A 15,075-nucleotide genomic window follows, 5' to 3' on the forward strand; every position below is an offset into this window, starting at 1 on the left:
TGGGGTGGAGTGCTACCGATACCACGTGAGCCCACACTGGACGTAGCGTTAATGACACGTGGGGTGGAGTGCTACCGACACCACAGTAAACCTGCACTGGACATGCCAGCCGTCAGCACCCTGGTGGGGTTTACAGGACGCATGCGTTTTCACGTCCATCTCTTCCACACAGTGCAACAGACGTAACACTTCATTGCAAGATTATCAGAGGGCGCATTCCTGCCCCCCCCCCCCCCCACCGCTTGCTCGGTGCGCTCTCCCATACACTAGGTGACTACCCGAGCTTATTCCAGTGGGCAAAAGTACAACGGAACGATAAAACAGTCGCGTGACCCCCTGAAATATATCGCCCTTTCACCGGTCGTTACAATGAATCGCAGCGTCAGCTATGCAAAAATTGGAAAACTTACATGACGCCATAACTCTTAACGGAAGGAGAATAGGTTTAAAAAGAGGAAACAAAGAAAACTTGTATAGTTATTTCGACACGGCCAGAACCTAGCGAAAGACATGTACTTTATAGAGGTGTTGGGACACCCATATGAAGACTTATGCGGTCACCCGTCTGGTAATAACTGGTCTGGCAAAACACCTGTTCAATCCAGTCCCGCCGTGCGTCATATCCGGCGGCCCGGGAGTGAAAGGGTAGAGGGTTGTGGAGGTGCGTAATTTGATTTCGTGTTGCAAAGTGTGCCCTAGGTGGACGGTTATTATACCCTACAGATTAAAACCGGACAGTTTTTGTTGTAGCTTTGTGTTTCAGAACACACACGAAACGAATAGGCTTCGTAATGGATGTTTCATGTTGAATTGTTCTTTGATCCGCTCAGGTTCGGTCTCTCGCTTCACCTCGGACGGCTTTGTTAATAAAAATAACACATGAAATGCCATTGAAGCCATCTGTTTTGAATGGGAAAGCACAGTTTGTGGGCTTTATCTACACCGGACATAGATGCATAAAGAATAGTTGAATAAATATCTGAAATTCGGAATACATTATGCAAATTATGTTTCACTGGCTTGGCTGTCAACGTGGTGCTGTTTGCCAACTGAGTGCTCAGGTCATTTTAGTATGTTGAGCACACTATGAAGGTCTGAATTGTGGTTTCACCTCATTGAGAGGTGAATCTTGGTTGCTGCTTATGGCAAGATGAAATGATTAGTAAAAGCTTTTGGGACTAGTCACAGCTTCTTCATTGTGAATAATAATCTTTGCGCATTATCTCATCATTTGAATGTGCTGATAAAATCATCATTGTATATTAACCAACTATGTGAATATGCTGATAAAACAAACATCAAGATGCACTTGTAATATTGTATTTGCCTCCCAACGTAGCACAGCCATTGAAATTATGGAGCCAAAAACACCAAAATTGTCAAAACTTTTCAGTGTTTGTTGCAGATATGGACGTTGATCTGATTGACTAAATTTGCCATTATATGTTTCATAATTTGTATTTGACATCAGTTGAAAATGTGTATAAGTATGTGATTATTATTCATTTTACGTCATTTTTCAGAACTCAAACCCCAATGCCTTCCTGTATCTGAGCATGTTTTTATCACCCTGGTTTTGGGTAATATCCCATTAAGATAATAAGAAAATCAACCTGTATTAGTGCAAGCTGTGCCATTCAGTTTAGAAAAATGAGTATGGTGCTGTGGTTTGAGTTGGCAGTTCTTGTTCTGCAGTCAGTCTGGAAGCTACCAAGTATTTACAGTAAGTTTTACCTGAATAGATTGCAAACTGTAGATTTGTTCATTGTGATATACTTCAATATAGGACATCAGTACAGTATATGAGATTAACTTGCATAGAAAACAGAACTTGCAAATGTAAGCTTTCCACTGGTATGGAAATGGTGCATCCAAACGTATTAAACTTCTGGATGGCATCACCATGAAGCCTTGCTGTAGGACACTGCAGTTTGCATAATATTTCATATTAAACTATATTGACAAATTTAATTGCAGCCTGCAGCTTAATTTCCTCTGCTTAGCAGTTATTGCTCCCAGTTTTTGCCTTTCCAACTTCCACTACAATATTCTAGTCAATGATTCTTCCTCACATTGTATGACATCAGTATATTACTGGTTTTTGGCCTTCGTGATTGGTGTGAGAACAGTCTCATGGTTGTTGCCTCATGCCTCATGTTTTTTGTTTCTTGGTAAGAAAGGCTTACTGGACCATTGCATAGGTGCAAGAGTTGATGCTTTCAACAGTTTTTTGCTAAATGTATTTAGTAATATATATGTATGTTTATATGTAATGTGACATATATATATATATATATATATATATATATATATATATATATATATATATATGCAAGTATCATTAAGTATTATAAAATTTTCTCTCCTTGCTTGAGTTTTCTAATTATAGCTCTCTGCACATCATTAAACTAAAAGTGCTTACTGATGTTTGGCATCTATTGATGGTACCAATGTTTCAGAATAACATATTCCATTTTCAAAGGTGCATACATACTGCAAACAAGTAACAAACATATGATTACATATTACAGTTAATATAACAGTTATGTTTCATGAAGTTCAGTTCAACCACCAAATTGCATATAGTTCAGTTTAGGTGGTAAACATTTTTTAGGAGCATAACAATTCAAGGAACAAAGCATGTGCTGAATAATAAGAAATACCATCTGCGGATGGTATTGATCTTTCCTGAATGCACATGCTCTTTTGGAGCGCTGTCAACCAAGTGCATTATCAGCTGCCTTGAAAGTGTGGTAGTAGTGACACTGACATAGTTTTATTGCTTAAGAAGCCTACAGTCTCCTGTGTTATATATGTGTTGTATCAAAATATGTATAATATATATACACATGTATGCATATATGCAAATATCAATATATAAATATAAAATATAAAAAGTATATATGTATAGTGCAATGTATTAGCTTTGATGGAATGAAGGCATGCATGTGTACCTGAGGCATACTTTCTGTATGTATGCCTTTGATGTATCCCTGTGTAATTGTTGGGATGCATATGTGTTTAAGTGTCTCAGCTCTTGACATTATTGACTCAACACTCAGAATAACCATTTTATGCTGTAGAGTGTTTTAAATGCTACTATATACAATATGACTTACTTTGGAACAGGGTTATTGAAAATTTTAACATTGTGTGAATGCTTGTCATTTCAAAAAATATCTCCATCTAATTGCAGACTTTATTCAAACTTGCTGCCAAACAGAAGTGAGCATGTGACATTGATTGCCTGAAGCAGCATGATATGAAACGCTGCACTGGAAAAAGTGGCCTGATCACAGTATGTGTGGTCCAGCTGGTAAGTGTTCCAACTGAGCAATAGTTCTTATGGTATTGAAAGTCCTCATTATCTTGATTGCCCAACAAGGGTGAACCACTTGCTCTGTTGCAGCATGCGTGCATGGTAAATGTTTCGACAAGACTGTGTCATGACAACATCCTTGTCTTAATCACAGTTATGTTGTGCTACTCTGTATATTGCTGCATACATTTATGTTGCTGTGACCTATGCACAGTTCTGGTCACGCTTGCCATATGCAGTATTGCAGTGGTTACAATAGAGAGGCATTAGTAAAATAATGGTCATTCCCACATCATATGCTGACACTGGAATTCCTTTATGAGCTGTAGATGTTCATAGGATGCACCACTTCAAAAGAGTATCTTGAGAGTGGCCCACCGCGAGGAAGTGTCTGAACACTTGAGAGTGGCCCACCGTGAGGAAGTGTCTGAACACTTGAGAGTGGCCCACCGCGAGGAAGTGTCTGAATGGCTGCTGCCATTGCCGTAGCTTGCCACCGTGGAGCGGGAGGTGTTCGACTTCCTCGGGTACATGTGGCTGCCCATCATCGCCAACTTCCTGCAGCTGATCGCCGTCATCTTCGGCTTCTTCGGTGCCTACCAGCACCGCATCAAGTACCTGGTGGTGGTGAGTACTTCCGGAGCCTGGGTCTCTACGGCGGACGTCTGATCTGACGTCACACATGACATGTCATGTTGCCTTAGGTCGGCGCCACCACGGCAGACGTCTGCTCTGACGTCACGCATGACGTCATGTCATGCTGCCTTAGGTCGGCGCCACCGCGGCGGTGGTGGACGCCAGCAAAATGACGGCATCAACATATATAAACTCCACAGTGACTGGGTGGCAAGGACGGTCGGCACATGCGCTGCCAATGTCACAAAGTCGCGTTGCACACGGTCTGTTACCAACCAGCGTGCACCGATCTAGTTGGTGTCGCTGTCAGCGAGCAACATGGCAACATGGGCAACAAGGCGAGCGACATGGGCTCTCAGTCGCCGGCGTGGTTGTGGGGTAACCTGTTTGTCGCTTTTAAATTCTCACAGTATACCCGGAGATACCTTCATTTCGTTGGAAATGCCATGATTGGTACGGATTTCTTCCGAACCACGTGGGCGAGCAAAAATGGGGACATACTCCCTGATTGTGGCAAGTGTCTCTTGAGAAGTGTGCTACGTCGCGTTGCTTTGGGGAAAAGACGAGGGACCGTGATTCTTGCTCATCATATTAATGAAATACGTCAGGACGAAAAAGATGCTACGAGAGGATGTCAGTTGTGCTTTTTGAAGAATTGGTACGCAGTGCCAATATGTACTGGAAAGATACAGAACTACGCGTTGCAGATTTGCAACATCAAAAAGTGGAATGGTATGGTGGAAACGGTGTAATGGTGGAAAGTGGAGTATATATATATATATATATATATATATATATATATATATATATATATATATATGACATGTCTGTTATATTTATGCCGTATAGCCGCGCCCCAGCCCGTTATTGCCGGCGTGACGTCACGGCCGCCTGACGAGCGCAGCGCCGCCGGATGTGGTGCCGCCACGAGCGTGCGTTGCCATCACGCGGCGATATTTTTTGTATGTGGGAAACAATGCTGGCATGCTTGTTCTTTGTAAGCCATGCTGCTGCAGAGCGGAATAGTGGCGTGTTCAAGGTGCATAAACCTCAAAACAGTTAAATGGCAGAAATGGTTGGCACATGGTCCTCCAAAAGTCTTCTGCTTTTGGTTTTGTACGGCAGCTGTTATTTACTTAGCACGTACCGGTCCAGTTCGTTGCGTTGTTAGCCAAGGACGGATCCAGAGCGCCGTGTTAGGGGGGGGGGGGGGAGAGTTCCAAAAGGTTTTCTGATTATAAAACTGTGCGGATTCTGCGGTCTTTTACCCCGGAAGTGTTCTAACACAGGAGCAGCCCGTCCCTGATCGTAACGTAACCAGACGAGCTTCGGCGGGGCGGGGGAGGGGGGGGGGGGGGAGAGGGGACGGAGTCCGCGCTGGGGACATCGCCATCGGCGCAGGGATGATCCGCCTCTGAGCCGGACGGCTGCGACAGAACGGTTCGGCGAGTGGTCCACCTTACGCTGCTGCAAGTTGGCCCGTTCGTGGATGCTGTGGGAAATGTGCAGCCGACTTGACGCGCGTCTTCATCGGACGTTATGTTGCGAAATGCCGCATGGAAGCTTGTTGGGCGATGTAGGTCAGTCTGGAATGAAGCGGACTTTGTTGGGCGATGTAGGTCAGCTTGTAATGAAGCGGAGTTTGTTGGGCGATATAGGTCAGTTTGTAATGAAGCGGAGTTTCACTGGCGACCCCCGGTTTGATTTCCTGTGGCTTTATGTCCTCTCCGAAGTGACCGTCGTGGTCGCGGACGCTCGGCAAAAGACAGGAAAGCAGACACAATATTAAAACACCAGAAAGGCCAGAAATGGCAAGAACACCTGCCGCACAGGAAATACAAGTATCACAAGGTGTAAGTTTGACAATGACTTCTAACTCCATGCGTTGATTGTTACATGTGGATGGCATGTATGCCATAAACGATGCGCCATAACTGTCAATGCTCGTCGCTTTTTTTTGTTGCTCGTACGCTTCTAGTGACGCATCAACACACGTCATTGCGCGGTGGTCGTGAGTGCCACTGCTGCCGAAGGCTGCAGTGGACAGACGCTGGCACAGGCGCCGGAGTCAGGCAGCCACTGACACAGGCTGCACGGGTGAGTGCCACTGCTGTCGAAGGCTGCAGTGGACAGACACTGGCACAGGCGCCGGAGTCAGACAGCCACTGACACAGGCTGCGTGGGCAGTGTCCGGCTGCGGTAGCAGGGTGGGCCGGACAGGACCCCCCCTCCCCTCACCCACCGACACCACCGGTGCGTGCCACCCCCGCTGCTGCACATTGTCGCTGTTTAGCGCCTGCTCGTCGAGCGTGACCCGTGGCGGTGTCGCCGGATGGCCGTGATTCATTTCCGCGCGCGCGCGCGGTCGTGATCCGTGACGGGTGCTGACCCGCCGGACGGGGCGAGCCTGGCGACTCGTCCGGCGGCATCGGGACACCAACATGCCGCGGCGATGCGGCGGAGTCACAGGCCAGCCGGGTACGCTCGGGTCGTCAGTGCTGTGACGTCAGGCCGGCGGGGTACGCTCAGGTGTTCGGCGATGTGGAGTCAGGCCGGCGGGGTACGCTCAGGTGTTCGGCGCTGTGGAGTCAGACCGGCGGGGCACGCTCGGGTGTTCGGCGCTGTGGAGTCAGGCCGGCGGGGTACGCTCGGGTGTTCGGCGCTGTGGCGTCAGGCCGGCGGGGCACGCTCAGGTGTTCGGCGCTGTGGAGTCAGGCCGGCGGGGCACGCTCAGGTGTTCGGCGCTGTGGCGTCAGGCGGGCTGGGCACGCTCTGGTCGTCGGTGGTGTGGCGTCGAACGTTTGCGGTGTGGGGCGGCGATCACCGCGGGAACGGTGCCTCTGGATGCCCCGGCAGTTGCCGGCTGGCAGTATGCCGCCCGTCAGAGCGGACCACGCGGTCGAATGGGTGGGTTCGATTCTCGTCAGAGGAATATTGCCTGTGGCTTGCTGTTACCAGTCATTTCGACGCGTTGGTAGAAATGACATTCACCGATACGTAATTCAGCAAATATCAAGCATAACGTAGCTAATTTACGATTATATCGGGCTGATGTCAACTACAAGCTTACAGGTGTAAATCCAGGGTCTTTTGAGTACCCACAACTATGTTGCATTGCTACGCCCAAGAGAAGTCCGTGGTGGTCGAACAAGTTTGAAACATCTAATGGTTCATGCACATGCTGCCTTTTGGAGCTGGGCTTCCTGACACCAAGTGCAAATTAATTAAGCTGTCTCAGAATTTCGGTTTGGTGTGTTCACCGCCAGTCTTGTGACCTAGCCTCGCGTAATTCATGTTTCGTACCTCCCCACTCCCCCTCCCCCCCAAACGGAACTTAAAGCATCCGGCCAGGGAGGGAGGAGGGTGAGGTTGAAGTCACTCCAAAACAGCCCGGGGAAAGGACATAACAGCCAGGGTTTCGTCAGAGCATTGCTCGTGCAGTCATGATTAAAAACGTTTCTGATGGTTAAGATCGTTTGTTCTGAGGAATGCGCATCTGGTACGTGCCCATGGCCTGACTGAAAATTCGTCCTGCTGGTCCGTTTGTCAAGGCTTATGTATAATGTTGATGCAGTTTTCACTGAGCTGGTATATCGTCGAACGGCATGTATCCTTGCCAAGCCCGCTCGCAGAACTGGGAGCGACCATAACATTTCATCGGCGTGTATCCTTGCCAAGCCCGCTCGCAGATCTGGGAGCGTACCATAACATTCCATCGTATCGCTTGGTTACGATATGGTAGTACACCGAGCTTCGCCAAAGCCGGGCGTTTCCAAAGTTTATGCAAGGTTGAATTAGATATTTGTCGATTGTTACAGCTCAAAATTCGACAATAGCATCAGTGCAGTCGGCAGTACGTCACGGCGCGATACGTCAGTGCCGGAATGACAGCTATTTGTCAGTATATGAGCTGAGGTCACCAAAAATGAGGCCATAACAGGCTGAGGGTCTAAAATCACACGGCCGTGTCGCCGGACTTTCATGATACATGGCTCCTACTCCATTTTGCGGAGAAGGCTATCCACACGGTTGCCTTGTACGCCCCTGTCGGTTGTTAGGCTGGTCGCCCTATGCCCGGTGCGCAAGGTGCGTTGAAGGTATACCAGTAGCATCGTGGTTGATGTGTAGTTCGAGTTCGATGTCGTGCAAGGGAATGACACGGTATTACATCGGATGGTCGTGGATTACACCGCATTACCTCTTGGTAGGAAATGGTTGGTTGCTTAACTTCGGTTTACTCCAGCTTGGAAGTATAACTAGGTTTACTGCGCTGGGATAGAGAACTCCGTGCATTGGCATAAACTTGCTATGACATGGTCTACAGCCAGCTGTGACGGATAGCTTAAAATATCCCACGGAAACATTGTAGAGAGCGACCACGGCCACTTAACGGCCTGTTATTTTTGCTCTTAACACATTTATCACCAAATCCACACGATATGCTGAATAAGCAAGGTGTTGGCACCCCCCCCCCCCCCCCCAATCCCCTTGAGCGTCTGAACTTGGCGGACCTGGGTCAGGTGGCGACGGTTGAATTACCCATTACCCCCCACTTTAAACAAAGCTGCGTGACACAGTTCGTCGCACACAGTCCCGATGGCGCATCATCGCCGGGTCCCCGATCGTGCCGCGCCAATCCTGCCGCGTTACTCTGGCGCCCGTGTCGCCCCGATGGTGCCGCGTTACTCCGGCGCTCGTGTCGCCCCGGTCGTGCCGCGTTACCCTGGCGCTCGTATCGCCCCGGTCGTGCCGCGCTACTCGCGCTCGTGTCGCCCCGATGGCGCCGGGTTACTCTGGCGCTCGTGTCGCCCCGATGGTGCCGCGTTACTCTGGCGCTCGCGTCGCCCCGATCGTACCGCGTTACTCTGGCGCTCGTGTCGCCCCGATCGTGCCGCGTTACCCTGGCGCTCGTGTCGCCCCGGTCGTGCCGCGCTACTCTGGCGCTCGTGTCGCCCCGATTGTGCCGCGTTACTCTGGCGCTCGTGTCGCCCCGGTCGTGCCGCGCTACTCTGGCGCCCGTGTCGCCCCGATCGTGCCGCGTTACCCTGGTGCTCGTGTCGCCCCGATGGTGCCGCATTACTCTGGCGGTCGTGTCGCCCCGATCGTGGTGCCGCGTTACCCTGGCGCTCGTGTCGCCCCGATCGTGCCGCGTTACTCTGGCGCTCGTGTCGCCCCGGTCGTGCCGCGTTACCCTGGCGCTCGTGTTCGTAATTCATGAGGTTCGTAATTCGAACCCTATGATTCCCTGGACCGTAGGGGATGAACAAAAGCTAGTTAAGGTATATTTTAGATCTCATTAGCACACGCTTGTTTTTATCATGACTGTCATGTTCGTAGTATGATTTTCATTTTCCAGCAATCAGATTGAAGATGTGTTTCTCTCTCTCTCTCTCTCCAGTTCAATTTCAAAAGTTTCGCACCTGCGCTGGCCACGCTCACAAATTCGTTCCCAGCTTATCTGTTAAAGTTATCTCATCTGTGCACTGCTGAGCTGGAGAGTAATCGCATATTTCTGACATTTGGAATCTGTCTCCACGTTGATCCAGCATGAAATTGCTTATGCCGATGTGGGCTGGATGTAAAAAGTTATATATATATATATATATATATATATATATATATATATATATATATATGGTTAAGTGTAATGCTTATTAATCGATGAATGGTTCAGTGATTTTTACCTTTTCGAATCTACGCCACGAACGGATGCCTACGGCCAGTGGCGCTAAAATCGTTGGCACGTTACCAACAAGCCAAGTGGCAATTTAAGTTGCAAGCCGCAGATCTCAATGTTAATTTGTGACGGTAACTGGTGGGATTGAGAAGGCCTTCTCCCAGAAAGCTGTCTCGCGGGTTGAAGCGCGTGTTGTAAGTCAGACTGCAGGCTTGGGCGGGTGAACAAATGATGGCACCAGCTGCAATGAACCTGACGTGAAGTCGCCCTAGGGGCCTACCCAGCTCTGCCGGAGAACGTTCCCTGACGCGAAGTCGCCCTAGGAGCCTGCCCAGCTCTGCCTGAGAGCGTCCCCTGACGTGCAGTCGCCCTAGGAGCCTGCCCAGCTCTGCCTAAGAACGTTCCCTGACGGGAAGTCGCCCTAGGAGCCTGCCCAGCTCTGCCGCAGAACAAGACTGCGTGTTCCAGGAGGGTGGCCGCGTCTGGGCCTGCTCCGGGTGGTGGCCCCACATGCAAATTTAGACCGGATGCCAAACTAAAAAAGTGAGTCGAAAACCGAGGTGGCGGGAATTACAGTTGAAGAAAGGCGCGAAGAAGCGAATTTACGCGTAGTTTAAGATCTGCTCGTTCCGTGTGCCACGCCTACATCCGTGCTCATCTAGTCCGTGTGCCGTCAGGGGATTTCGGCGTGTATGTTTGAACAGTGTGAACTAAGGAGAGGAGCGCGGAAGATTTGTGCGTGTTTGCGTTTGGCAGAGTCTCAGCGGCGGCCAGCTGGCCAGTCCCAGCCGACGACGCACGGTCACAGCTAATGCGATACCGCGCCGAATAAAGCGGCCGCGACGAGACAGCCCTGCACCAGTCCACGTGCCGCTGCCCAGGTCACAGGCCGCTGCTCAGCCCAGCCGCAGTGATGAAGCTCGCATCGTTGATGGCCGCCATGTTGGTGGCCGTCGCCGCACAGGAGCACAGCACCCACCCGCCCAACCCCAATGAGAAGTGCCACTGCAGCTTCGGAGTGCACAACATCCTCGTGCACGCCCTCCTGTACGTCTTCCACCCCATGTACGACGCCGAGTGCACGGATAGCGCCGAGGGGCTCTGCTTGGAGGAGTGCACCGTACACCGCGATGTCATGGAGGCCGCCGGCGGCTGGTCGGCCATGGGCCCCGAACACCATCACCATGGCAACATGAGTGTCGGTGACGTGGCCTGCCAGAACCTCGGCCGCGATGAGAGCCGCGGCATCTTTGCGCAGCTGTACCACTCGATCTGCGACCAGCCCACCAAGTGGTCCGGCCCCGGCCTGAAGGAGCCGCTCTGTTGCGACAAGGGCAAGTTCGTCCGATGCTTCTAGGCGTCGTCGCCCAACAGAACCTCTCCCCGTCGCCTGGACGACAGTGACTGCCTGGGCTCACGTCTGAGACGGCAGCACCACATAATGTTATATTATTAGAGACTGTAGCAAATACACGTAGACGCAAATGCGTGCGCCGAGGAATTTTTGTTTCGTGGAACTGGGACCGTTCCGTTATCTGCGTAAGAGCTTGAGCGTGCTTGATTGGTCGTTAGATGTACGGGTATCTTCTGCGGGTCATTCCCATCCCCCTCATGGTGGGCCACAACATCGAGAGGGATTGGTTCATCGCATGTCCGTGGCTGAAGCTCATGACGTTAAGATTTCCAGCTGTTTTATCGCTCATGAACGTGTGCGGTCGACAACGCGTCATAAGCAAGAAGGCGACACTTGGCACGCTCTTTCTAGCCCCGCGTTTATGCCCTCTGACCGACGGCTCACGAATTCGCGCTGCTGACCGTGTGGACTGTTAACATAGTGAATACATGCCTCCGACCGTGGTGATGAGGAACAGACGTGCGGGCGAGGATGTTATTTCGAATGGAGGCATATGACGGTTATGCTAGGATGCTATCCAAGCTGCTGCATTTATTACCCGGCATATGACAATATGGTGGCTTTGACGTTTTGAAAGGTTTTCAAGTTACCAAGTTCGCTTCTCCCTACCGTGAACTTTTTGTTCAAGCTATATTGATCAGACTTTCTTTTGAAGCGGAGGGATGGTGTTCCATCAAACGTCGACTCTTCGGTATGACGCCACTGGTTGTGCACAACATTGCAGGTGTGGGGTGATCAATAACTGAGTTTGTGGTCGATTGACGATTAATTATTACTGGGCCTGGGTGCACAAAAACAAGAAGCAATGCTACCTGCGTTGAAAATCTCGCATACATTTTATCGTATGAGGGTCTTTGAGATTTCAATGGTCACTTTTGAAATTTTAGAATTAAAGTGCCATTTGTGAGGCTAGCTTTAAGCGGCCAGACCTGATGAAGTTCAGGCACATCAGAAGGCGCCAGCGGCCAGACCTGATGAAGTTCAGGCACATCAGAAGGCGCCAGCGGCCAGACCTGATGAAGTTCAGGCACATCAGAAGGCGCCAGCGGCCAGACCTGATGAAGTTCAGGCACGTCAGAAGCCGTCAGCGGCCAGACCTGATGAAGTTCAGGCGCAGCAGAAGCCGTCCCGCCCAGAACGCTGCGTCATGAGCCCGAGTGCATGCTCTCTACCTCGTTGGCGCTGCCACACATGGCAGAGAGCCTTGGGAGCGTGCGGTTCCAGTGCTGTCCCAGGTGGCCCGCGTGATTCGGTCGGAGCGCACACCCCACTCGTCCGTGGGGTGTGCCAGGTCGTGGGCGCTTGCCCGGCCACTGGCTGGCCGTTCCGCCGCCCAACGCCATGGTCATCGCGGCTCATGCAACGCTCGATGACCAAGGGAGTTGCATGCCTTGTAAATCAACTCCAGATGAATGATTGTTATGTCAGGGGCGTTATCCGACCTTGGGCTAAGTCAGACAGGCCTAATGACTCAAGCAGCGCGCAGATTTGTGTCCGGTCTTTCCTCGAGCACGCAGCCGCAGGGCACGGCCCGGGATTGTGGTTTCCTATGCAGCCAAGGGCCCACCCCTCCCCCCAGCTTGGGCTCCTGCCCCTCAACTTTCAGGAGAAAGTGTGAAATCCGGCGAGGAACCCGTTTGTTGGCGTTTTTTTGTGGGGGGGGGGGGTATCGTCCTTTGTCACTGCACCTTGCACCCAAAATCATTTTTCGAAACTACGCCCCTGCTACGACCGCTGCTGTCATCCGGTGAGCGGGCGGCTGGTTGAGCGAAGGTTCGAGCTTGTTATGAGCTATGAACCACAATGCCCCTGTCGATGCATGCTGAAGGACCGTTGTCTGTTTTCCACTGGGTCGGTTGGCCTCTTGGTGATAAGTCAAACGTAGCAAAGGATTGTTGCCGTAGAGACCCGCCACGTACGGCTTCCTCGACAGACAGTCCTTGCCGTGCGGGGATCTAACAAAGTGTGTGGAGGACATCGTAGACCAGGAGCTCGTCCAGGCGAGGAGAAGGTATCGGTCTGGACGAGCGGTCCGCGCCAGGAGGACAGCACGACACAGCTTCGCGGCGATCACGGTACTCTATGAACAGATTCATCAAGAGTAACCTGCTGTCTCTCCCAAGTATCAACAGTGTGCAGCGTTTGGCGGGATCCGATGCTCATTACGCGACGTGATGGATTGGTACTGACGGGCTGGTGAAGATGAGGAAGACCGAGATTATTGCGGCTTGCAAGGTCCCACGCCTGTTTTGTTTCTCTATTATGCTCTTCTGCTAAGGCGAATCCAAGGGAACCAACAGGGTCATGCCCCCAGATGCGTCAAGCTGTGCAAAAATTACTTATTTTAGAACCTTTAAGATAATCAAGGCATCTTTTAGCCATAAAAAATTGTTTTCAGACGCTCTGTAGCGGAAAGAAAAACAAGGTACCGTTTTGAGAAGACGCGATACGTTTTTGGATTTTACAGCTGGAGTTGCCCGTCCCCCAAGCCGAAGCGGCGTTCTGGATCTGCCCCCTGCCTTCGGTCTTTGATGTCACGGAGCGTCTTCTCATGTAACGTGTCGCAATGCTCAATTAAGGCAAGAGGTGCACATGGCCCGGAGGCGAACGGCCGACAGCTGGGGCCGCGGCAGGCGGCGCAGGGGCCGCGGCAGGCGGCGCAGTACAAGGCACCACGAATGGGTGGTTTCCCTGCAGCTGTGTCGTTCTCCCGTTGCCCGGGCATGTGCCCTAACACTACAGCGCCGCCCCTGTCCGCGGAGTCCAACGTGTGTGGGTTGGGACCGCCAACTATCAAAGCATTGTAAAACACAGAGATCTTCCGCAGAGAACATCGTGTGAGGCGAAATGCGCAGACAATTTTGGTTCAATTATGGTCTCTTTTCAGAACTCATCGCTCTCCATTTTCTGGTCACTGTGCGTTGTCAAGTCAGTCGTTTTATCAAAGCCTGTTCGCTGCTTAGCTCGGCGGTGCGCAGCTGACTCTTCCCAGGCAGTGACGCACGAGCACGCGGAATGCGATACGGCTCAAATAAAATGGGCGCCAGAACACGCCCTTGCGCCAGTCTCATCCGCCGCAGCCTACGGTCGCAAGTCTTCACCGTCGGCAGTCATGAAGCTGGCGCTCCTCCTCGTCGCCATGGCGGTGGCTGTTGCCGCGCAGGACCACAGCACGCACCAGCCGGACCCCGAGCGCAGGTGCTACTGCAGCATGGGCGTGCACAACATCTTCTTGCACGCCATCCTCTTTACATTCCATCCCATGTACGACGCGGAGTGCGACTCCGGCGCTGAGAAGCTCTGCGTTGAGGAGTGCTTGGAGCACAAGGACGTGCTGCAGGCTGCCGGCGGCTGGTCAGCCTTCATGCCGGAACACCATCAGCATGGCAACATGAGCGTCGGTGACGTGGCCTGCCAGAACCTCGGTCGTGATGAGACCGCCGGCATCCTAGCCCAACTGTACCACTCTATCTGCGACCAGCCCACCAGGTGGACCGGCCCTGGGTTCTCAGAGCCGCTCTGCTGCGACGACGGCAAGTTCGTCCGCTGCTTCTAGGAGCTGACGCTCGGCGTGCTCCCGGCACTGAGATGCGGTCCGTGGTCGCCTGTGCGGCTCCGTCGGCGGGCAGAGAGGGTTAAAAATTTATTGGTGAATACACAGCATGATAGAAACCGCAGGTTTTGATGGTGGGTTTTGCCTCTGCTGCCAGGTCTTCACTGTTTTACTTGTGGTTCGCCTCTTCTGTTCTTTCTTCCTTTGTCGTTTTCGGTCCCCACATTCGTTCACAGGGGCACTGGGCTGTCAACATTACGCAAGGATGTAATGTGTACTCGGCCATGTGTCCCTGTCCGTAAGGCCCGAATTATCGAACCTTCCGCGATCGCCGATCGCACTGGCCGGGCTCGAACAGAACGCTCGGGCTTGTGATCGAATGATCAGTGTCCAGGTTGAACTGGCTGACCGACTGATGTCCAAATTGATGTTCATTTTGATGGTCTACAACCCGCATCCGATCGAGCCCATGATGA

At 51.4% G+C, this 15,075-nt stretch overlaps 2 protein-coding genes across 3 annotated transcripts in view; both read left to right on the top strand.

Moving 5' to 3' along the window:
- Nucleotides 1-612: 612 nt before the first annotated feature.
- The window catches only part of NKAIN (Sodium/potassium-transporting ATPase subunit beta-1-interacting protein), a 29,087-nt gene continuing 14,624 nt past the window's right edge, over nucleotides 613-15,075 (top strand). For both annotated transcript variants that reach the window (XR_005093973.1, XM_037218883.1), the window contains exons 1-3: nucleotides 613-661; nucleotides 3,197-3,316; nucleotides 3,809-3,946. Coding sequence is in view for 1 of the 2 variants with exons in the window: in XM_037218883.1 (XP_037074778.1) it covers nucleotides 3,263-3,316; nucleotides 3,809-3,946 (192 nt within the window). In the remaining variant the exon portion in view is untranslated. The remainder of the gene's footprint in view (nucleotides 662-3,196; nucleotides 3,317-3,808; nucleotides 3,947-15,075) is intronic.
- LOC119096017 (uncharacterized) lies at nucleotides 9,664-11,489 on the top strand. The gene is made up of 2 exons (XM_037218884.1): nucleotides 9,664-10,175; nucleotides 10,389-11,489. The coding sequence occupies exon 2, from the start codon at nucleotides 10,546-10,548 to the stop codon at nucleotides 10,987-10,989; it is 444 nt and encodes a 147-aa protein (XP_037074779.1). The 5' UTR covers nucleotides 9,664-10,175; nucleotides 10,389-10,545; the 3' UTR covers nucleotides 10,990-11,489.

Source organism: Pollicipes pollicipes, unplaced genomic scaffold (assembly GCF_011947565.3).
Source record: "Pollicipes pollicipes isolate AB1234 unplaced genomic scaffold, Ppol_2.1 Scaffold_4219;HRSCAF=4965_pilon_pilon_pilon, whole genome shotgun sequence".
Lineage (NCBI taxonomy): Eukaryota > Metazoa > Arthropoda > Thecostraca > Pollicipedomorpha > Pollicipedidae > Pollicipes > Pollicipes pollicipes.